Genomic DNA, 22,854 nt, shown 5'->3' on the forward strand with positions numbered 1-22,854 from the left:
TTTTTTCTTTTCCTTGCAAAATTCTACCTGTGTTCTAGATACTCAGGGCTAAACCAAGGTAAATACTTATTTGAATGTAGTCACAGATGGCTGAAATAAAGACTTTCAGTTGGCTATAAGCTGTGTCTGAGTGGCCATCCCTGATAATATACTTATAACAGCTGTATTTCCTGAAAATGTCAGAATCTACACCCTTGAGGCCTCACCAATATGGCTGTTCTAATGTGAGCAAAACAAGGACAAGGATGATACCAATAGACATGCTAACATCGTTAGGAGAAATTCCATTGGGTATTAACCACACACAAAAATTACATCTAAGGAATGGTGAGACAAGGAGAAATTGTCTTCCCCGGGGAAGAGTACACCAATTGGTTATTCAACACCAAATAATCAGCCTGAAAACATGCATACAAGTAACATTAGATACAGTGAACTGGTTGTATTTTTACATTAAAATATTATATACATAGTCATAACCATTAAAAAGAGTATGAATCTGAAATAGAGCAATGGGGGATGTATGTGGCACGGTCTGGGGGGAGGAAAGGAAAATTATTAACTATTTTATCCTTATTTTTTATCATAAAGATAGAGCAATTTGAGGGGAACAAAGAGGAGCCAGAGAAGCCTGGAAGAGTCTGCTGACCTGTCAACATTCTGCCAGGGGCTGAGCAGACAGCTTCGAGGGTTCCATGCTTATGAGCTGTCAATCACCAACATGTGCTGAGGTGAGCTTAGCCTTTAGCTATTCAGATACCTGTGAGTCTTATTCACTCCTATAAGGAAATCCTCACCTATGCACCTAAATAAACTCATTGGCTAGCTAATTTAAACTTTGGTACAATTGTTATTTTGGTCTGTCATTGGTTTCTTCTCTTGGGGAAATAGACATTTCTGTTGCATAGCTTCAGGAAAAAGCTCACATTGCTTGAACAGAGAGACTCTGGAATGCATGGTAAACAGGAACCCAGAGATAGGATATGATCTCATAGAGGAAGCTTACATTTTACCTTCACTCCGACTCCTGGCCTAGGAGCCAGTTGCTAAGTCAACAGTGACCTCACAATCGCTCTCTTGACTTTCTATCCCTACAGCCAACATCTGTTTGTTTCCTGCCTCTGTCCTTTGTCATTACATCCAGAAGGCACATCCTGCCTCTGAGTCCCACACCAGCCAATCCAGGAATCCAGAGAAAAGAGTGACAGACTCGGCTGTAGGGCACAGTTGAGACATCAGCATGGCAGAAAACAAAGAAAACACTGAGAACTTGATGCCCACTGAGAGAAAGTCCTTCTGGAGGACAGCCGAGGAGAGACGAATGTCTGACCTTACCCGAGTGCTGGAGTGGCTGGCACGGAGGCAGGGCAAAAAGCGTGCCCTTCAGGTGTGTGTGATGGAAGAATTTGCTGGAAGACTACACAAAATTATTAAGAGGAAAGAAGAGTTGGGATTCAACAGCCCAAAAACAAAGGGGGGGTCCTTTTTAAACACTAGAGTAAGCTAGTGGGCAAGTCCTAGAGGAGCAATGGCTCACCATAAATAGGCTGTCCTTGTGTCCCAATGGCAATTAACACGATTGGGCTCCTCCTATTCTACCAAAGACAGGATTACAATCTTTACTAGTGACTATATTTTAAAAAATGGTGCCTGGTCCTTGAGAAAAATGCTTCTCTATGGAAAATGTAGGATGAGGCTAACAAATTTATATTTCAAAGGGAAAGAGAAAGCAGTTGCTCAAATTCAAGTGATCTGAAGTAGACACTCTAAAAAGCACTTGAGTCAGAGTCTGTAGTGAGGAAGAGGCCTCTTAAGTTAGATCAAACTGTGGACATTGTTAATATCTCTCAGATTTGGAACCAGTGATGGCCATTGGCTTATGGGTCCTCCATGTGGGGGCAGGAGCCCTTCTACTGTCCCCAGACCCTCCCTTCTCAAGGACAGATCATTCATTCCTTCTACAGTTCCTGCATGGAGACTCCTACTAAAATATATCTCCCTCTTCTCCCACCTCAGGGGCTGCTCTCACCAGCCCATTCCTCTTTCTCTGAGACTCTTAGGTATCAAATTGGCCTTGGTTTTCCCCAGAGCTTAGGTCCCCTGGGTCCATCATCTGTGAAAATTAAGTCAGGCCTATGGAAGGTGGTACCCTCTTCAGAACATCCCCAGCCAGAAAGGATCCTAGAGCCTACAGTCCCAGAGCTTATCAGTGCCGATGACAAAAGAATGACAGTCATCCTGTAGCTGCTCTGTGCTGCCCTGAACTTCTCCTAGCCTGGCTGTATGGTCAAGGGCCATGATTACTCCCAGCTGAAAAACAAGGAAATTCGACCAAGAAAGGTTACAGCGTTAGAAAAGGGAAGGGCAGTATCCTAAATTCAGATTTAGTCTGAGCTTTGTTACAGCTCCCTCTCTGCAGTTCCATACTCTGCTTTCAGCAGATGCTTGTCTGATCATCTGTTTACTCCTCTCATGCAGCCAGAAGGACCTCAGATAGCCTGCCTGTCCCATCATCTGGGGTTGAGGGTGATGGAGGGCAGGTTGCTGGATCTCTTAATATTCAGTATCAGTCTCAGGAACTCTATTTTTCAAGGTTAATAGGTCCCCATATCCTTTTAGAGAGATTATATTCTAGCAACTTTGCCTTGCGTGTGGCTTCAGTATAAATAATTTGACACCTAGGGAGGAGACAAATTTACATTTAAAACACAAATCTCCATCTGTCACCATGTGCCCCAGAAGCATTTAGATTTCTGAAGAAGGATGACAGGTCTTTCATAGGAGGAGACCCTTGGTTCTTCATTCAGCTTTCACTGGATCAGACTTGTGACCCTGACTTTGCCCCTAATTAGGTGGCTCCCTCTGCACTGAGGCAACACCTAACAGAAACTGAAGGGAGGAAAGATTTCTTTGGGCCATGGCTCCAGTGAGTTCAGGCCATCATAGTGGGGAGTGTGCAGTGAAGAAGAGCAGTTCACATGATGACAGCAGGAAGAAGGAAAAACACCAGAAAGGAAAGGGTAGAATATTGCCCTTTCTACTTACTACCAGGAACCTACTCCTCCCAGTGGGCCCTACCGCCCACTTTCTCCACTGCTCAATCATCATATTATGAATTCAAGAGATGAATCTTGACTGGGTCAGATCCCTTAGGATCTGATTGTCTCTGGAAACATTACACACACACATACACACATACACACATACACACATACACACATACACACATATACCCATACACACATACACACATACACACATACACACATACACCCATACACACATACACCCATACACACATACACCCATACACACACACACACATACACACATACACACATACACACATACACAAATACACACATACACACATACACACATGTGCTCTGCTAACCTCCTAGGTGACTCTCAGTCCTGTCAAATTGATAGTCCTGACTAAACAGCACAATTCTCTTCCAGACTCCTTAGGACGCTGCCGGCTACCCTTGAGATCCAGAATTACCTCGGTCACAGAGGGCTTTGAGTTACTGTCTTCTTCCCATTGCTGAGGTCTGAGGCTTTACCACATCATGTTCCCAGCAGTCCTCCAAACTGACTGTAATAGAACTGTTCTGGGTACCCCTGCGGGGACACAGGTTCTGGAGTGCTGGAGTTCACCCCAGAGGAGGAGCAAACCTGCCTTGGCCTAAATTCTGACTCTCTTCCCCACTAAGCCATACAAAACCATGCTGACATGAACCAGCCACCCTTCCTGGAAGGCAGCTTTATGACTCCTGGCCTTGAATACTGTGCCAGGAAGCGTTTTCTGTCAAATTGAAACAAGCTAGTATCATCTGGGTAGAGGCAACATCAACTAAAAAAAATACCTCCATCAGATTAGCCCATAGGCAAGTATATAGAACATTCAATTGATTGATCAGGGTGGGAGGGCCCAGCTCACCATGGGCAGCTGCCATCCCTAGGCACTAGGATTCTGGATGCTCTAAGAAAGCAGACTGAGCAAGCCATGGGAATCAAGCCAATAAGCCGCTCCCCTCCATGGCCTCTACATTAGTCCTATCTCCAGGTTTCTGCTTGAGTTTCTGCCCTGACTTCCCTTCATGGGGGACTCTGATTAGGACAGATAAGACAGATAAACCCTCTCCTCCCAAGCTGCTTTCAGTCATGGTGTTTTATAAAAACCATAGAAACCAAACTAAAACAGAAAAATCCTGGATTTCCTGTGTTGCCCCTTGCCAGCTCAGCAATCAGTTCCCAGCACTCTCGGGGTCCGCACGTCACATCCAGAGAGCATTTATTGTTCCAGGACCCTAAACGGGAGAGAGCAGGTGTTTGCCAGTGATGGGGCAGGGTGACCTGGGACTGACAGCCTTGGCAGTTCAACCCTAGGACCTACAGTGGCATACTCCGAAGTTGGTCAGCCTGATCTTTCCCTCGATAGTTCAGCATCCTCTCCCCACCTTGATAAGGCTGAACCTGCTACCTCCCAGGTGGTGTTATCCTAAACGTGCTCTGAGAAGCAATTTGTCCACAGGAACTTTGAGATTCCCCAGAACTGTACTCTCTACTCCCACTAGAGAACAGCAAAGTCTACACAGGCCAGACAGTTCACTTCACAAGAGCTTACTCAGTCAAGAGAACATCTCAAAATTTATTCGTATAAAAAGCCGGACAAGGTGGCCCCCTTAAACCTTAGCACAGGGGACTGGAAACAAACAGATTCTGAGGAGTTGCTGACCAGCCAACCTAACCAAAATTTTGAGCTCCACGTTCAGTGAGATAGTGTCTCAAAAATAAGGTTAAGAGGAATTTGAAGATAGATATCAACTTCTGTGGCCTCCCACATTTATTAGCATTAGCAAGTATCTGCATATACACATAAGCATACACACCACAAACACACCAAAAATATCTGCTAGTGGGAGCAAGGAAGACAGCTCCTGGGGTCCTTTTATGAAAGATAGATGCCAGGGTGGTCCAGAGGCCAAGGGACAGGGAAGACACAAGAGTCTTGGTACTAAGACTTGGTTTCCTACTTGCCAGGAATGTCCTATTTAGAGACAGTCAGTAGAACCCTCACAGGATGGCTGCAAAGCCCTTTATTCTGCCTTTTCAGAAAAAGAAAGAAGAGACAAAGGGTGCAGAAGAGAAGGGAGGAAAGAAAGCCGTAGTCCCTAAGAAGAAGCCAGACAAAGGCAACCACAAAGTGACCTTCAACAAGGTAACCACCTCTCTGCCTCCACCACAGCTGCTCCTCTGCTATGGTGTCTGCCACATGATTTATGAAGACCCTGAGATACCTCTCTGTCCCATAATGACACACCAACAGATAAGCCTTCTGCACATATGCTCACACACACATGCACACAAACACACACACACACACACACACACACACACACACGCATGCAAACCCTCCTTGTAGTTTCACCAACAACCCCCACTTTCCTGAAGTCCAGTTTAAGGGTAAGCATCTCACATGGCTCCACCCACATCCCTCCATACTCCATGATGCCAAAGCACTATGGGAACACTCAGCCCTGTACCTAGAGGGTATCCCAGACCTGCCGGCAAGCATAGGCTGCATGTACCCTTATGTGACAAGGAGAAATAATAGTGAAATCCCAGTAAGCCAGCATGGGGAACACTTCTGCCCCCTTGAACTCTTCCTAGGCTCAGACCAGGCCCAATTTCAGAGAAAGCTGGAAATTTCTCAGTTTGTGTTTAGAGGATGCTGAACAAGGTCCTATAAGCAGAGCATAAATTTTCTGATGCTTTCCAAGGGTAATACTGACAAGAAGGACTCCGGCTCGTACCAGAAGAGGATTGAAGAAGACACAAAGGGCAGACGTATGAGCTTCATCCCTAACATCTTCAGTAGGGATAGCCTTAAGAAGTCTGGTAAGGAAAATACATGGGCCCTGGGGTACCAGAACGCTTGTCCAGTTTCTAAAAGATAATGGAAGAGCGACAACATCTATGCTAATCCAACCTGAGTGCATAAAAGCCAGAAGCCAGCATGCAGGGTTCTTAGGGAATCACCCAGGGTGGCATTTGACAATCTGGGCATGCTGTGGATAGGAGGGGGTTGGTTGTTGGGCTTTGCTTAACCCCAGGTATTGCCAGGAAGTCAGCACAGTTGATTCATACTCCTGAACTATTTCGGTGACACTGCCTTCGTGAGTTCCAAACACCGTGACCATGTTAAACACCTACAGAAGGTGCCATCCTGGTGACCTGACATCTGACAAGTGGTATGTATTCCTAGAGAGGGACAGGCCTGCGTTATAGTTCACAGTTCTGCTCCATCACCATAACCAACATCACGTCATCCTGTACTGTCCTGGACATGCTCCCAGCTCTGGGTCTCGGCTACCCTCATGTAGAATGATTAACTCTGTTTTCTCTGAATTATGGCTGTGAGGCCAGAGTGATAGGGGGCCTGTAAATCACCAACCAGACACAAAGAAACGCCAGTAAGGTGGTGTCAATGTTTTCACATTACTGATACCAGTAATGTGAAAAGTTCGTGGCAGCTAGCAACAGGGGTCACTAAGTTGTTCCCCTTGTGTCCCCAAAAGAAATGCTTCCCCCAAGTTTTCCCCATTGAGTACACGAAAGCCATGGTATGCAAAACTGGTGTGCCACCGTTTAGTATGACAGAGGATCTCTCTGAGGGTTGTAGAGCTAAAAGCATTGTGGGACACTAGACTGAACCCATAACAGCACATTAGCAGGACACTCATCTAATCCAAAGAAGCTATGCAAACGGTCAGCCATAGATACCTTGCTCTTGGTGAATGCACTGTGGTTATATGGAGCTGATCTTTGCTACTTTGTGAGCTGTTCTTTTCCCATGCTTTATCCCACTGGTTTCTTCCCCTAATACTACATAGGAAAGAAGGGATAGTGTGTGTGTGTGTGTGTGTGTGTGTGTGTGTGTGTGTGTGTTTTGACACGACTACTATCAAGCCACAACCAACCTTCCTAAATGACCAGCAATCACCACCTCCTCTACCTCTGTGGCCCGACCATTTATGTACTCTCTTAAAAGTTCCCAGAGTTCCAAGTATCCCACAACTGCAGAAATTACCTGAAGCTGGCTAAGCTACACTTGTGCTAGAGCACGAGGCAAACCATAGTCAGCTGCTGTGAACAGCCAGAAGCAGCTCCACATCCCTGTCCCTGGGGTTAAAATGAAAGCACATCTTTATACTATTTCTGTTTTTTTTTTTTTTTTTAAGAAACCAGAATTCCAGAATTCTCGAAAATATCACTACAGTTATGAGAGATTATCTCTCAGGAAAAATGAGTGGATGGTCGAAGAAGCCCTGTTTGCTTTCTTTGGACCTATTCTAAGTGTTCTTATTACATAAAGCTGTATACATTCTTAATTAGAAATAAAATCAAGATGGGGAAGAAGCTCTGTACTCTAGCCAAGCTCTGATGCTCCATTTATCACTGACACCACCAAGCTGGCCCCATTGGGTTCACAAACTTCCTTAGATCTTGCTTCCAGCAGAACCCCACCTCTTCCCCTGCTTCCTGAAGCCCTGCCGTTGTGATTTCTGCCCAGACTCCTCACAGAAAATCTTTGTGTGTGAGCAGACTTCACTGAGACTTCGGGGGCAGCAGAGGGTAAGCATCTACTTTCCAGAGGTACATCAGTAACAAATCAGAGGCTGATCATGAGACCCCACTTTCACTCTTCAGAGTCCTTTTTGTCCTAGCCCCACAAAGATTTTCTTGGCTGCACTTGTAAGTAGGAAAAGCTTCCTGGGGTTTTCTGAAAGTTTCAGGCTGAGTTTAGAGTTAGACAACGGGAAACCCTGGGGTTCGTCGTTACTAGCTCTGCTTGCAGAGGAGGAGAGCAAACGCCTGCTGATGGATCCTTCCTCAGTCCAAGGGCTTGGAGGCCCTCCTTCCTTTCTCCCGTCCTCGCCTCCGGTTCTACACTCTCCGCCCCACGCAGTGCCACTGGCTTCTCACCTAATCTGATTTTTGTTTCTCCTGTCTCACTCCTAAAGAATGTTATCAAGATACGTTCCTAATCAAAAGGTGTCTCTTCCCTAGTTGAAGCTCCTGACGATTGAGTGATGGTCCTCACCTCCCTGTAAAGATGTAGGCATGGAGGCTGACTCTCAGGCAGTTTTTGTCCACTCTTGTCCTCTTCCTCTCTTCTTCACCATCTAAGGCAGCTTTGCCGTGTCTGAGCACTGGGAAGCCTTGCTTCTTTTGATGTGAAAAAGCTCACAGCCACCGGAGGGCAGTAAAGGGGTCTCTGCAAACACAGGAGCAGGTAGGTGTCCAGAGGCAGCAAAGAAGCACCTGCTCACTTTTGGCATCCAGCACTGGGTCAGGCCGAGCTTAGCCACAGTGAGGACAAATTCCTGCGCAGTCTTGTAAGCCGCCTCAGACAAGCAGGCAGGATTTGGACTGGGAGACAAGCTGCAGACCAGGCAGCCTCAGAGCAGGCGTGGAGCCACTGACCTGACTAACTCCCAGTGTCACTCTGAACCACGCAGGCTCAACAAGCTTTGCCTACCTCAGAGGAGGACAGTGCAGTTGCTGAAGCAGAAAGGGAGCTATCCTTGGTATCCTTCTCCTTCGACCTCCATGGTCTGGTCCGATGCTTCTCCTGTCTTTATGCCTTTGTCTGTTTACCTTCCCTTTCCCTCCCCCACTAGTCTCTTAATTTGCACTTATTCCTTCACTGAACCAGCCTCTTGCAGGTCCGGCTGCCACATTTCCCTTCCTAATTTGTGTGTTTGTGTTTAATGTGGTTTTCTTCACAGTGTTGCCACAGAAAATAATAAAACTCATATAATGGGTAAATTACCAGAAAGGAATTGAAGATCAGTGGACTGACTGAAAAATAATTCAAAACAATCTCGAAGCGTAATGAACTATAGGGCAGCCATCATCAGAGACACATCATTCAGGAGATGAGAACTGATACAAAGACACACAACTGGACATCTTTTCAAAAGAACCTTGGACCATTCAACCATAAATGGGATGTTGCCATCAAATCCCTCTCCTCGGGGCTCAGGGAGTTTTATGGAAGAGGAGGAAAGATTTGAAGAGCCAGAGGGGATAAAGAACACCACTGAAAGAAGGCCTTTTAAACACAGCAGGCACAACACAGAGGCTGTGGCAGCACACACGGGCCCGTACAGGTCCAAGCAAGATGGGGTTCTGGTGCTGAGAGGGAAAGGTGGACATGACATGAGGACCCATCCCCAACCAAGAAGCCACCTCCAGTTGACAGCCATTTGCAAAAGAAAAAGAAGTTGTCTCCAGTGAAGTCTTACTGGGCACACAGACCACACTTAAGGGAAAACTCCATGCCCAGCAGTAGATTGTCAACACAAAATGAATTCAGTGTTATTCTTGGAGGTTTCTTGTTGCTGTTGTTGTTGTTGTTGTTGTTTCTGGGTTTTGTTTGTTGTCTTATAATTGTTGCGCTGTCTAGGGATTTACCACCTTACTGCTCTTTTGCTTTTGTATATTATGGTTTCTGCTGCTGTGTTTTTATGGGTTCTATTTGAGTGGTGGTGGTGGTAGTGGTGGTGGTGGTGTGTGTGTGTCTGTGTGTGTGTTTGTGTCTCTGTGTGTCTCTGTGTGTCTGTGTGTGTATTTGTGTCTGTGTGTGTGTTTGTGTCTCTGTGTGTCTCTGTGTGTGTCTGTGTCTATGTGTGTGTGTTTGTGTCTGTGTGTGTCTATGTGTGTGTGTGTGTGTGTGTGTGCTCGCTCGTGTGCACTTCTTGTGCTTTTTCTTTGTTTTAAATGCTGGGTTTTTTGTTTGGGCTTGTTTGATTTCTAGATATGGAGAGAGATAAAGAGAGGGAGGAAGGAAGAAAAGAAGGGAGGGAGGGAGGGAGGGAGAGAGGGGGAGGGAGTAGGATGGGTAAGGAGGATCTGGGATGGGTCTGAAATGAGGGAGAGGAAAACATCAGAATACATTGTACAATTTTTTTTCAATAAACAAAACAGGAGACTAAAAAATAAAACAGGCAGCAAAATGAAATTAAGAAAGGCATGAGAAGTGCAGGGAAAAAACAAAATCACATTTAAAAACACAAAGAAATCTAAAAGTCTGAGACTCACAGTGTCTAAAATGAGACCTGCAATGGAGCATTCTAACAGTAACGCTGAGATGAAACAGAAGATGCCTCCATTCAAAGACACGTATGACTGAGTGAGAAGGACAAAGAGAATTCAAGAGAGTTAAGTACCAACCAAGCGAAAGCTGTGCTTTAGAAACAGAAGACAGTCGTGATGGCACATGCCAGGAGCCCTGGCGCTCAGGGGCTGAACTTGCAGGGTCACAATTCAAGGCCAGCCTAGACTGGACCTGAGACCCTGACTCAGAGAAAGAGAGTGGGGACAGTTAGTATTTTCTCAAACAGGCAAAAATTGGAGGGAGTTCATCTGTATTACAACTAGAGGAGGTTTCTCAACTGAACCAAGAGGATATGTATTAACAGCATACAAACTAATGAATGTAGCACTCTCCTGGTAACCATAACTATAGTCAAACTCAGAATTCTGTGGCATTGTAATGCTTGTAATATAATGACTCCATATAAATTATATCCAAAAGTAAACATGTCTTTTAGATTTAGTTATGCAGTTGTGTGCTGTGTAGTCTAGATGTGGGTGTGTGCCATGAGTAAATAAATGTGCCTGAAGAGACCAGTGTTCGATCTCCTGGAGCTGGTGTTACAGGTACTTGTGAACCACCTAATTTTGGGTTCTGGGGAACCAAATCCAGGTCCTCTACAAGAACAGCATGTGCTCTTAACCACTAGGCATGTCTGTATCCCCAAAACCAAACACCTTAAAAGCTGTAATAATGAGATACATCTAGTAAGGGCAAAGGTTAAATTTTTTGTCTTCTATAACTGAGCGTATAATATTGGTACACATTTACACTAATCGTGGAACTTACCAAATTATTGTGAGAGTGCATTGTGAGTCATGTATTTGTTATCTTGTGTGCCCACTAGCAAATTTTATGAGTTATTTATAATTATGGACTGGAGTTATTACTTTCCCCAAAAGGTTAATAAATATATTTAGAAAAAAACTAACTATACTGTTTTGCTAATGAATATACAAGATTAAATTTTTTTAAATTGTGGGCTTGGAGGGTGGGGCATAGCCCAGGTTCAAGACCTTGCCTAAGACAAGAGGCCAAAGTCCAATGCCCAGCACCACAAATGGAAACCATTTCTATTCCATCCAGGATGACTGCTATGAGCTTAAAATAGGTAGGCATGGAAGAAAAAGCTGTAGTAGATATGCAAGATACTCAGAGAAAGGGGTCAAGACATCACTCCAAGATGTCATCAACATGAAAGGATGAGGGGAGAGAAACAAAAGGCATTCAAGCCATTGGAGACAAAGCAGCAACAGTATATCCTTGTCTTTAAACAAAGAAGTTTGTATTTTATTGCTGTAACAATATTGTACGCCAGCTCAGAGAAAGGTTGACTTACCTCACTTTGGAGAATACACGACTCAAGGACTTTTGTGCTGTGTCAGAAATAGTGGGAAGTGGAGGGCAGCTGGTGTGTTCAGGAAAGGACCTGTGGAGAATGGACTCGATACAAGGTGGCATGCTCTCCTGGCGATGTTAATCAGCTCCCTGACAAGCCGCTTTCCCAGCACCACCCAAACGAGGATCAAGTTTCCAACACGTGCACTTGAGGAATGGGTGTAAACTATAGCACTTGCTAATCCAAATAGAATAGCTGGAAAGTTTTAAAATCTAGCTATGCTGACCAGAGACTCGTTTGAATGTTTAAAAACACGAATGGGCTGAAAGTAAATTCTAGAAGAAAGATACTCTGAGTAAATGGAAAAGGCAGGTGGTGGCTGTGCTGGCATCAGATGTAATAGACCATGAAGGTTATTATATAACAGCAAAGAGGTCAACTCATCGGAAGACCCAACAGTTGTAAACATCTATGCATCCAACCTTGTATCGCCTGAATAGATAAAACAAATGTTAACAGCACTGAAAGCAGAAATAAATAGCAAGACAATAATAGTAGAGGATCCAATAACCTAGAGAGGGGGAAATGATACATCATCTGGACAGAAAATCAATCGGGGAAAACAGCAGATTGGAAAAACAAAAGACCAATGGGCCTAACAGACGCACACAGAGCGTCCGTCTGTCTGACAGCAGCCGCTGCGTGTGCTTCTCAAGAAGGATGGGCACTCTCCAGGACAGAGCGCACTTTGGGCCTCAGATTCATGAAAATGTCTTCTCTGCATTCAGCCAAAGGACAATGGTAAGTTGTGCTCTTCTGGACAACCAGGATACCCCAGAAATCCAAAAGTACATCTTATGCGTCTGGAGACGGGCGGAGGGGAGCCCTGCATACTAGAGCTGAGGTGATCTGCAACTAAGTTATGGTTTCTATGATACAGGCGCTGCCCTACAAAAATAGAAAATTGCAAGTAAATAAAAAATAATTAAAAACTATAAACTCGTGTTAACAGAACAATGTAAATAATGAAGATATTATTATATAGACTCTCAGACAATAAAATGACCAATGAAACTAGCAGTTGATGTTTCCAAGAGGTGGCAAGTAAATCTCTAACTAGACTGTCTAAAAAAAAAAAAAAAAAAAAAAAAGGTAACTTTGTACATAAAAAAATCTGCATTGCAGAAGCCACAGAAGAGCAAAAGATCTGAAGAACTCTTACAGCTGACTATAGCAAGAAATCACTGCCTGAAGGAAAGACACGCCTAGAAAAACAAAACCTGTCCAAACTAAACCATAAAGAATCAAAACAATAGAAGGAAGATTAGATCAATAATCAATAATCAAAACCTGTCAATTAAAAGCTCAGGGCCTGCTGGCTTCATGGGGATCCCTATCAAATGTTTAGTTGAGAATCAACACCAATCCTTCTCGAGCTTTTCTAAGGCACGGAAGAGCAGAGAATATTCCCAAGCCTATTTACAAGGGACCTCTGTTTCCTGATAACCAAAGTCAGATTTACAAAGAAAAAGAACCTCACAGGCCAGTACCTGTGGTAGCAGGTGAATCTAGCTAACTCTAGCACCACACTAGAATGACTGTACCACAATGGTCAAGCACAAGCTACCCCTCACATGAAAGAACGCTCAACACATAGTATGTGTGCTGCACTAGTAGGAAGGAGAACAGAAATCAGGTCAAAAGTGTTTGTCTGGATTCAACATCATTTCACGATATCGGCTCAATAAATCACGGGAAATTCACCTCAAGAAAACAGAGACAACACATGACAAGTCTACAGCAGACATCACACTCACTGTGAAATCCTGAGACGAGGAACTAGGCAAGGGCGCCTAGTTCCTTTCTGTTCACTAGTGCTTTCTGTTCACCGGGGCATCACTGGATGCCCTGACCAGAGTAATTAGGAGAGAAAAAGAAATACGAGAGACCAAAACCAGAGAGGAAGAAATAAAATCATCTGTTTTTAGATGGCATAGCCACAAACTTTAAATACTTCAAAAATAAACAAAACACAGCAGAATTAATGAGCGAATTAGAGTTAAACGGATTAGAATTGATTTTATTTTTGTTTACTGGCATGCATGCACCACCCACAGCACTGTGTTTCCAAAAACATGTTCAACACTATCATGTATTTTGACCTCATTCACCCTTTCCTTGCTAGTCTTTCCCACATACTTTCACATCTTCTTTCATTCTTGTTTAAACATAAATGAATTTATGAACACACACACACACACACAAAATTTAGTATCCACATGAGAGAAAACACTATTGTATTTATTAGTCTGGCTTACTTCGATTAATATATTTATTGCATTTCTTAAGTGCTAAAAAGGAAACTTTTTATAATTTTATTTGTGTGTGTGTGTGTGTGTGCGCACACATGTACATGTGTGTGTTTGTGGTGTTCTATGCCTATATGTGTGTGGTGCCTAGAGAGGCCAAGAGAGGGCATGAGACCCCCTGGAACTGGCATTTTGGGCAGCTGTAAGCCACCTGACCTGTGTGCTGGGAACCAAACTATAAGAGGAATGAGAACTCTTACCTGCTGAGCCATCTCCCCAGCTTTCGGATTAGAATACGACCAAAACCATCATGTACATCAAATCATCATCGTATGGACTTTAAATACAAGCAAGACTATTTGTCAATTAAATTTCAACAAAGCTATAAAAAGTACTCGGCACTAAATGACCACGTTAGCATTGCTGAGGTGGCTGGGTTTACAAACCACTGTTTCAGGTGTTATCTGATTCCATTCCTGCTCCCTTTTCAACCCCTGTGGGTGATTTTGTTCCTGACTCCTGGTTTGTCATCTACAAGCCTGTCTGTCACACAGTCCTTAGCCTGCACCTCATTCCTCACAGTCTCCTCCTCTTCCTGCCAATGTAAGGGACCTGCAAGAAGACATTTCTATTTCTTACCCCTTCATGTTGCGTTACCAGCACCATAGCTGTCATGTGTTATGTAAGTTTACAATGCCATCATTGGGATTTAACAGACACACACACACACACACACACACACACACACACTTGCCCACATTCCAAGTGTTCTTTATTCCTTTCCATAGATCCAGAACTCTGTCTAGAGTCATCCCCCTTCCCTTGAAGCTTTTCCTTTAACATCTCTGAAAAGGAGTGTAAGATCTTGTGGCTTTAGCACATCCCAAGAGATTTTTATTTCACCTTTGTGCAGTCCTGGCTGGGGGGTTGGGGGGGTCTTTCTTGTCCTAGGTCTCTATCAGCTCCTCCCCCTGATGGACTCGGGGTTGCCAGTGAGAATCTGCAAGCTGTCTGCCCTCTGAATCCTGATACTCCTCAGTCCTAGGTGTTCTTTCTAAGTCTTCCTCTCAGGGGTTGCCCAGGGATGACGCTCAGTGCCATTTGCTTCATGTACTTGTGTTTGAGGTTTGCGGGGCTTCTTGGATTCTGCTTTTTATCAGTTTTGCTCAATTTTAGCCATTATTGTATCTTCTTCTTTCCCCACTCCCTTCTCTGTCTTCCACAGATGACGTTCCTCAGGTTGCTATTTTCGTCGTTCAGCCTTCTCTCTCTCTCCATGGCTCACCCAGTGTCATCTCTGTGGCTATGCTCCACCCCCCAAACCTCTTGTCTTTGTCTGCTGATACTTCCATATAGTTTTATTTAAAACCTTGTTATTTTCATCTCTGGAACTTCCATTTGAATCATTTTGAATCTCCTGTGCCCCCAACATCCCTAGCATGCTCATGTCTTGGTGAACCTAAGGGTACATTTCAATAGACATTTCTAGACTTCTGGGTGTGGCTCAACCAGTAGGGGGCTTTGCCTAACATGCTCAGAGTCTTGTGTTCAATCCCCAGAACCATCACATAGAACCAAGCATGATGGAACATACATATAATCTCAGGACTTGAGAGGTAGAGGCAGGAAGATCAGAAATCTAAGGTCATCCTCTGCATAGCCTAAAGGCCATCCTAGGCTCCATTAGACTCCTTCTCCCAAACGTAGATACATTCTTGTTCTGACCTACCATTTCTACTACTACACCCCACCCTTTCCTGTGCTAGCCAATCAGTACTGAGCTAAGAGGGGCTTTTCAACCACCTGCAACAGTCTATAAAGACATCTCCTATTGCTGCCTGGTTTTCTCTTCATGGTCCAGTCTTACTCACCTTGGGGGAATCTCTCCCTGTGTTAAACTGAATAGATGTACCTGCTGCAACCTGGGGCAGTCATGGGGCTTACATCTTTTCGTTCTTCTCACCGCCTCATGCTGCCTGCTGTCCAACGTCGCAATGATGTGGTATCGCACAATGTCCAAATTTCCTTTTAATCGTGTTGGAGGGCAGAACCCCACTTTCTGTTATCCAGCCTTGGCTGAAAGCAAATGTATGTTGACATTTCCAGAATAGAAACCTGTGTAAAAATACAACAGCAAGCCGCTGAGGTGTTTAAAAGGGGAACTACAAAGTTGGACAGAGGTCAGAGAAAGCTCCTTAGAAAAACATGAAACATATTCCATGACAAAGAACCCCGTGAGATCCAAATACTAGCAAGAAGAGGACTAGCAGCCATCTCCCTTGGGTGCCTATATGTACTCTGCAGCTCTCAAGGCCAAGGGTAGACGTTCTAATGGGAAAGGCTAGGAATAATGGCCATGCATATGCCCCTTTTGCCAACATGAATAGTCATCTCAAGTCCCAAATGTGGCCCACTGATAATCTAACTTATCTGTTCTGATATGTACCAGAAGTGGGGATCACTTTTTGCCAAAAGAGTGGTCAGGAAAGGCTTCAGAAAAAGGCACCGAGGTTCACACCATGGGCTCACCATGAATTAGAAATGGGGTCTCAGTCATGACCTTAGCATGCTCACAGGCTAAATGTATATGATATGATTGTGAAACTAAAGTGACCCCCCCCTTCAGAAAGTCCTTGAATTGCCGTAACCTTTAATGGTGTTGCTGTTCTTTACCCTATAGGTTTACCTGGATCCAGAAGAACGTCAGAAAACACAGGGAAGTTGCTCTAAAATCTAAAATTCTTGATTTTCAGAGGACACTGAGAGTGCCCCCTCCCTGAAACATAGCACCAACCTCACCATGCCCAAGCAGAAATGGCTGAGGCCACCCAACCCACCACAGGCTAGAACACCAGATGAGGCATGAAGTGTTCTAAGAACCTTGGGCAAGTCAAGTCACTCTCTATTCAATCCACTGAGTCTCACAGAGAGTCCGGACCCATGGGATATAGGGCTATCCTGATAAGACAGCTGAGTGTGGTAAAACATAAAAGCTTTATGGGGAAGCTAATGAGGAGAAAGGCATCAACCTGGCATGATGCTGAAAGTTGTTTTAGGTTACAAAGGAAAGTCCACAACTCATAAACCGCCCCCCACCCCAAAAACACCATCATTGCATCAGGGTGACTGGTATCCACAAGTTTGGAAATGTTAAAGATGCATAGTCATGTACATCTCTGTCTGCAGGAAATGCCACAAAAAAAAGCAATTCTATCAATCAGGAAATAGTGGATTTCAAAGTCAAAACTCAGATGCATCCTTAAAACCAAATGACTAAAAAATAAAAATTAAAAACAAAGGCTAGAGTTGAGCTAAAACAAGGAAATGCAAGTAAGAAAAATACAGGTTGGAAGAAACACGGAAGAAGCAGAGATAGCTCCTCTTACATGTTAAAGAATCAGTAAGAACCTTTTATAGCCACAACCAAGACTGCAAGTAAGTAGGGACCACAGTACAGATCTAGGAGAACCTTTTAAAATATATTCTGGGGCTAGAGGGATGGCTCAGTGGTTTAGAGCATTGTCTATTCTTACAGAGGACTTGGGTTTGGTTTCCAGCAGCCATGTGGTGGCTCAGAAATATAACTTCAGTTCCAGGAGATCTGGCACCATCCTCTGGCACCCTTGGGGACCAGGTGCACACACCATGCACATACATACATGCATACACATACACATATACATACATACAGACAGACATACATACAAGCAAAACACTCATACACCTAAAATAAAATATGACTACTTAGAAACTTTCAAATACTCTTCTTTCAAAACAAAAAGCTATAACAAAATCAGAGGCTGCAGTCAAAAAAAGCTTTTATTTTGAAACATAACCATCTTGTTTATTTTTATTTGTCATATATATGCACATGTATCTGAGTGTGGTTTTGTGCACGTGTGTGCGGTGTCTTCAGAGGCTGCAAGGAGTCAGGAACCTAGAGCTGGAGTCACAGATGGTTGTGAGTCACCAGACATGGGTTCTGGAACCTGAATTTGGGTGCTCTGCAAGAGTAATACAGAGTTTTGAACAAGGAGACAGCTTTTCAGCTTCCTAAAACATAAGGATTTTAGAGAGATCTACTTTGTCCTAGCATAATTATGAGAAATAAAATTAAAAGGTACTCTTCAACTTTTAAAAAAAGCGCAGACTAAAAAATGCACAACAAAATTACCTACATATCAAATAACTAATGCAAACAAACCTATTTTGTTCCAAACCGTCTTGGCACAGAGAAACCGACACAAAGAACGAAATGTAGAAGCAATGGTTCTTGCCTACATAAAACAAACAAGAAGAGCCATAACTTGGATTTTTATACTGTAGTAAGTTCAGGGAGGATCACTATGAAAGGTCAGGTTAGGGCTGGAGAGACGGCTCAGCGGTTAAGAGCACTGACTGCTCTTCAAGAGGTCCTGAGTTCAAATCCCAGCAACCACATGGTGGCTCACAACCATCTGTAATGAGATAAGATGCCCTCTGCTGGTGTGTCTGAAGACAGCTACAGTGTATTCACATAGAATAAATCAATCCTTAAAAAGAAAGGCGAGATTAGTAAACAATAATAATAACAGGGAAGCCAAACATAATGCTTTCTGGAAAAGCAAGTCTGACAATTAACAGCAAAAACCTAAGGCATGCAGAAAAGAAATTCATGTGCTCAGATACTAAAAATACTTGCATGCTTTAAGCCTTTTGTATCTCTGCTGTTATCGAGTGCAGCAGGTTGATACTGGCCTGTAAAGAACAAATAACCCACTGCCCCGCTAGCACTGCAGAACGTGTAAACCCAGACACCTTGGCATTAACTTAACGAACCGTTATAACTCTACAGTAGCATTACACCAAAAAAGTACTACAACTAACTCGGTCGTATCGTTGCGAGAGATACTAAAAATACATGAGCAAATATACCTAATCTGTGAAAATATATTGAACACTCCAGTGTCTGAAGTAAACACTGAGCAGGCTGCCTCTGGTGGGTGAGGCACCCTGAATGTCAATAGAACCTCCAACTCAGAAGCTGCACCATGTTATCACTAGACAAAAGTTGTTCATAAAACAACGTAAACCTATTAACAAAAATTAGAAACTAAATGAGTCTGGCCAATCTCACTGAGAATGATGGGATGCTAAAGTCATCTTAATTAAAACTTAGACCAAAATAGGTGTGGTTTCAGCCCACCACCCTTACTGTTTTAGACGGTTATGTGCTTTGTGCCAAGAAGAATATGTAGTTTTTATAAATACTTGGAGGAAGATACTTTCTCCAAAATATTTGCAAAACTCAACACCAATCACAGCAAGCAGACGTGGAAGGAGTAGACAGTGTGCCATTTGGTAATTCTGTAAAACATGGAGAACTGGTTCTCAACCTTCCTGATACGGCACGACCCTTCCCCATGTTGCGATGACCTCCCCCCACCATAAAATTGTTTTAATTGCTACTTCATAGCCGTAATTTTGCTGCAGCTATGAATCATAATGCAGGCTATCTAATATGCAGCCCTTCTGAATGGGTGGTCCAGTCCCCAAAAGGGGTCAGATGTAAAGCCATTGGTGTCGAGGAGCCTGACAAAGAAAAGCAAAGATGTCCCAGTTCTGGCTTCCCGTTTGGCTCACGTCAGACGTTTTCCAGTTTCACGGCCTATACAGTGATGTGCTGTTCCTCCATCTGTGTGTGTCATGTGCAATGGGTCTCCACCCTTTTTAATCCCAGCTCAACTCTGACCTCTTCCGATTTTTTTCTTCTGGGTGAATTCCCTTTACGATAACCTTCCTCTGGGAAGGGAGGACAGGAGAGAATAAAGGGTAAAAGGGAGGCTGAGCAGGAAGGCGGTGGGGAAGGCTGGGGGAAGAACTGGGCTCAAGCCAAGCGCAGTCCTGCACGAGATCTTCCAAGGCCATCTGCTGTGAGTTTATTCATTCTGTTGGCTCCGTCTTGCTCACTACCGCCAACCTTTCCCTGCCCAGCTCTCACCTCTCCCATGATCTAACTTCCCGGGGGCATCTTCCAATTTCAGACATAGACATCAAGGATGTGATAGCCCTCGAAACCAACAGTCGGTTAAGCACTTTCCGAAGACAAAGCTCCATCGATCCCGCATTGCAGGACAGTATGTTTGGCAGCCGGAGAACAGGCCTCCTGAGAGAATGGGCAAGCAAGGTTCAGGACAGCAACTATGAACGCAAGCTCAAGAGCCTCATGGAGAAGGGCATGGAGCCCAAGATGGAGACCGCCAAGATGCTGAAGCCAGAGGAGGTGCTGAGCTGTCGGTGAGCACCATGGGGGGGGGGGGGGTATGGGCAGGCCTAAGACAGCAGTGTGTGAATGCCTGAACGTGAAGAAGGCAGACCTAGGTCAGTAGCCTATGAGCACATGCCTGGACATGAAGGGGGGTCAGCCCAGCCTTACCTGGCTCTAGCTGGCAAAGAATTGCTACAAGGCTCAAGCCCTGGTTTTCCCAGCAGTCTTTGCTGCCAGAGGCTACAAGTAATATATTTCCTTCTATTAAAATTCCCCTGGTGGACAGCCAGGTGGGGGCTGCCACTTTGAACTCTGCCTCTGGAAATTCACACTTTGAATTAATTTGCTTCACAACAGAAGCTATAGAGATGCGTCCGAAGGTTGTCTGTGGCCTTTTTCTCACAAAGTAAACTGCCCTGAGTTCTTTCACTCTGGTGAGCTTGGGCAACAGCGATTCTATTGGTTACTCTTCTGTTGCTATGCAAACGCCACCACCAAGGGAACTTAGATGAGGAGGTTCTTTGGGTGTTTCATTCCAGAGAGATAGCTCCCTAGTGGCAGGGAAGAACATGGGCGCGCTCAGAAGCAGCAGGCCTCATGGCAGAAACAAGAAGCTGAGAGCTCGTGTCTTTAGACTCAAGCAAACTAGAAGTAGGGTGAAACTTTCAGGGTTCCCCCCCATACCTCGAATATGCACTTCTTCCACTGAGACCACTTCCTCCTAGATGTCCCCAAACTGTGCCATCTACTGAAGGACACAGTATTCAAACAGCAGGTCTGACAGTGGACATTTCTCACAGTGTCCCTGGTGACCTGCTGTGTTTGGGTCTATCCATAAGTGTTCTGTGTTACCCTCTTGTCTAACTGCTGGAATGGAACCTGGGACCCTGCTGAGCCAGACACAGTCCCACCACTGAACCACAAGCCCCACTTACTTACCTTTGCTTCTTCTCCACCCGTACCTCATAGCCAGGTCTCTACTCTGAAAACACCCAAGGGCAGCGTCCTCCTTAACTGCCAGGCAAAGTTATAAACCTTTAGCTGAGGAGTCAAGGCAACAGGATAGCAGGGTCACTGTCACCAAGCTGGCATCAATATAACCCTTCTTAGGTGAAAGTTGACCTCAGGGCCTTAGAAACTAACCAGTGCCATCCACCGCTCCCGGAGACTAAGAGAAGAAGCAGGAATAGAGCCAATGAGAATCACAATCAACTGCCCTTACAAGAACAAGCAACGGCGTGGCTCTGTGTGTGCACACACGCCTCCAGCCTTGGCTCTGATCTACTGGCTGCAGCGGTGTGCAACACACCACGTTGCACCCTCTTACACATACCACATGCCATGTCAGCAACGCCTTCTTTCATTCTAACAGTCCTCCAAACGGGATGGCCCATTCTGTATCTGGCTGTCACTCTGGGTGGATCACCCCATTTCCCAAATGAACACCTGTCTTTCCATAGCATAGCTTCTCTTGACTTCCATGGACTCTGTGCTGAGGATCACGACTGAACCAATGAGAATTAACCTGTTTTCCTTGGTGACAACCAAGGTGATGCAAAAGTTATAGAACCATGAGTTCTGCCACTTGCAGGGTGCTGCTCTTTAGGGACACACAGAGGAGCCAGGCCAAGGTTTCTTGCCTGACCTCCTGCTTAAAGCCAACCCCTCTGCCTCACCTACTGCTTTATTTTGTTTCTTTGCCTGTTTTGGTTTTTTGTTTGTTTCTGGTTTTGTTTTTGTTTTTGAGACAGGGTCTCCTGGTGTAGCTCTGGCTGTCTTGGAAGTTACTATGTAGACTAGGCTATCCTCAAACTCACAGAGATCTTCCTGTCTCTGCTTTCCAAAATGTTGGGATTAAAGATGTGGGCTACTACACCAAGCCCAAAATCAATCTCATTTTAGTGAAAGTCAGGTCCCATGGCTTCTTGTCACCTCTCCCTGCCTTCTCTTGAAGGTATCTGCGTTTGTCCAAGAACAACATCAAGACCTTGATCAAGCTGTGCAAGGATGCAGGGATGGATGTGGACATCCACCCCCACATGGTGGAGTCCGAGATAGATGCAAAGAAGATATTCGAACAGCGATCAAGTGTAGCACTCTAGTCTCATTGCCCGCTGGAGACTTGTCCCATGGAGGCCGAGCACCCTGCTGACTAGCTTCTGTAGACCACACCAGGCCAATAAGTCGAATGCATCACCATTAGCTCTGTCCTCAGCTCTACTTTGCATCAACCCGGGAGTAACTGGAAAGAGAACTCCCTTAGAGGAAGCTTGCAGGGCACAGTGGCATTTACCTGCATTCCAGTGCAGGTGGAGGCAGGGGGATCAAGGGTTGAAGGGGAGCTCCAGACAGAGGCTTGCAGGCCTGGTCTCTGTTCTGCGTCTCTCTCTGCAGCAATGAGAGGCTGGCCCTTGCCATGGCTGATGCTGGGCTATGATAATAGATTTTATTAATAATCTTTTGCCTACCGGGTGTATTGCATAGCTTTCTGGATTCTTCTTGGAGTCCACTAAGACTCCAGGTCCCACCCACAGAGCTAGATCTGGTTGTTCAGAAACTCTGTCCCACAAGCTTTGGGACTTGTGTGTAACACAAAGTTCCCAGGGGGGAAACTAGTGCAGCCCACACTCTCGGGGAAATATACAGGGTGGGTAATCCCAAGATGGTGCTTGAAATCTCATTAGTCCAATATCCCACCCACCCACCAACCTACGGGACTTAGTGCTTATGACAGAGGACTGAGCAGATGGGCACCCTGGGCACAAAATGGAGTCAAATCCCTGGAGAGAAAAGG

At 44.8% G+C, this 22,854-nt stretch overlaps 1 protein-coding gene across 1 annotated transcript; it reads left to right on the plus strand.

Moving 5' to 3' along the window:
* Nucleotides 1–1,240: 1,240 nt before the first annotated feature.
* Nucleotides 1,241–22,162, plus strand: LOC308435910 (uncharacterized protein C16orf78; the record flags this gene model as incomplete). The annotated part of the gene is made up of 5 exons (XM_080936647.1): nt 1,241–1,387; nt 5,117–5,221; nt 5,784–5,901; nt 19,837–20,089; nt 22,015–22,162. The coding sequence occupies 5 exons, from the start codon at nt 1,241–1,243 to the stop codon at nt 22,160–22,162; spliced, it is 771 nt and encodes a 256-aa protein (XP_080792773.1).
* Nucleotides 22,163–22,854: the final 692 nt, after the last annotated feature.

The sequence above is a fragment of the Micromys minutus genome (assembly GCF_963924665.1).
Source record: "Micromys minutus genome assembly, chromosome: 24".
NCBI classification, from domain to species: domain Eukaryota; kingdom Metazoa; phylum Chordata; class Mammalia; order Rodentia; family Muridae; genus Micromys; species Micromys minutus.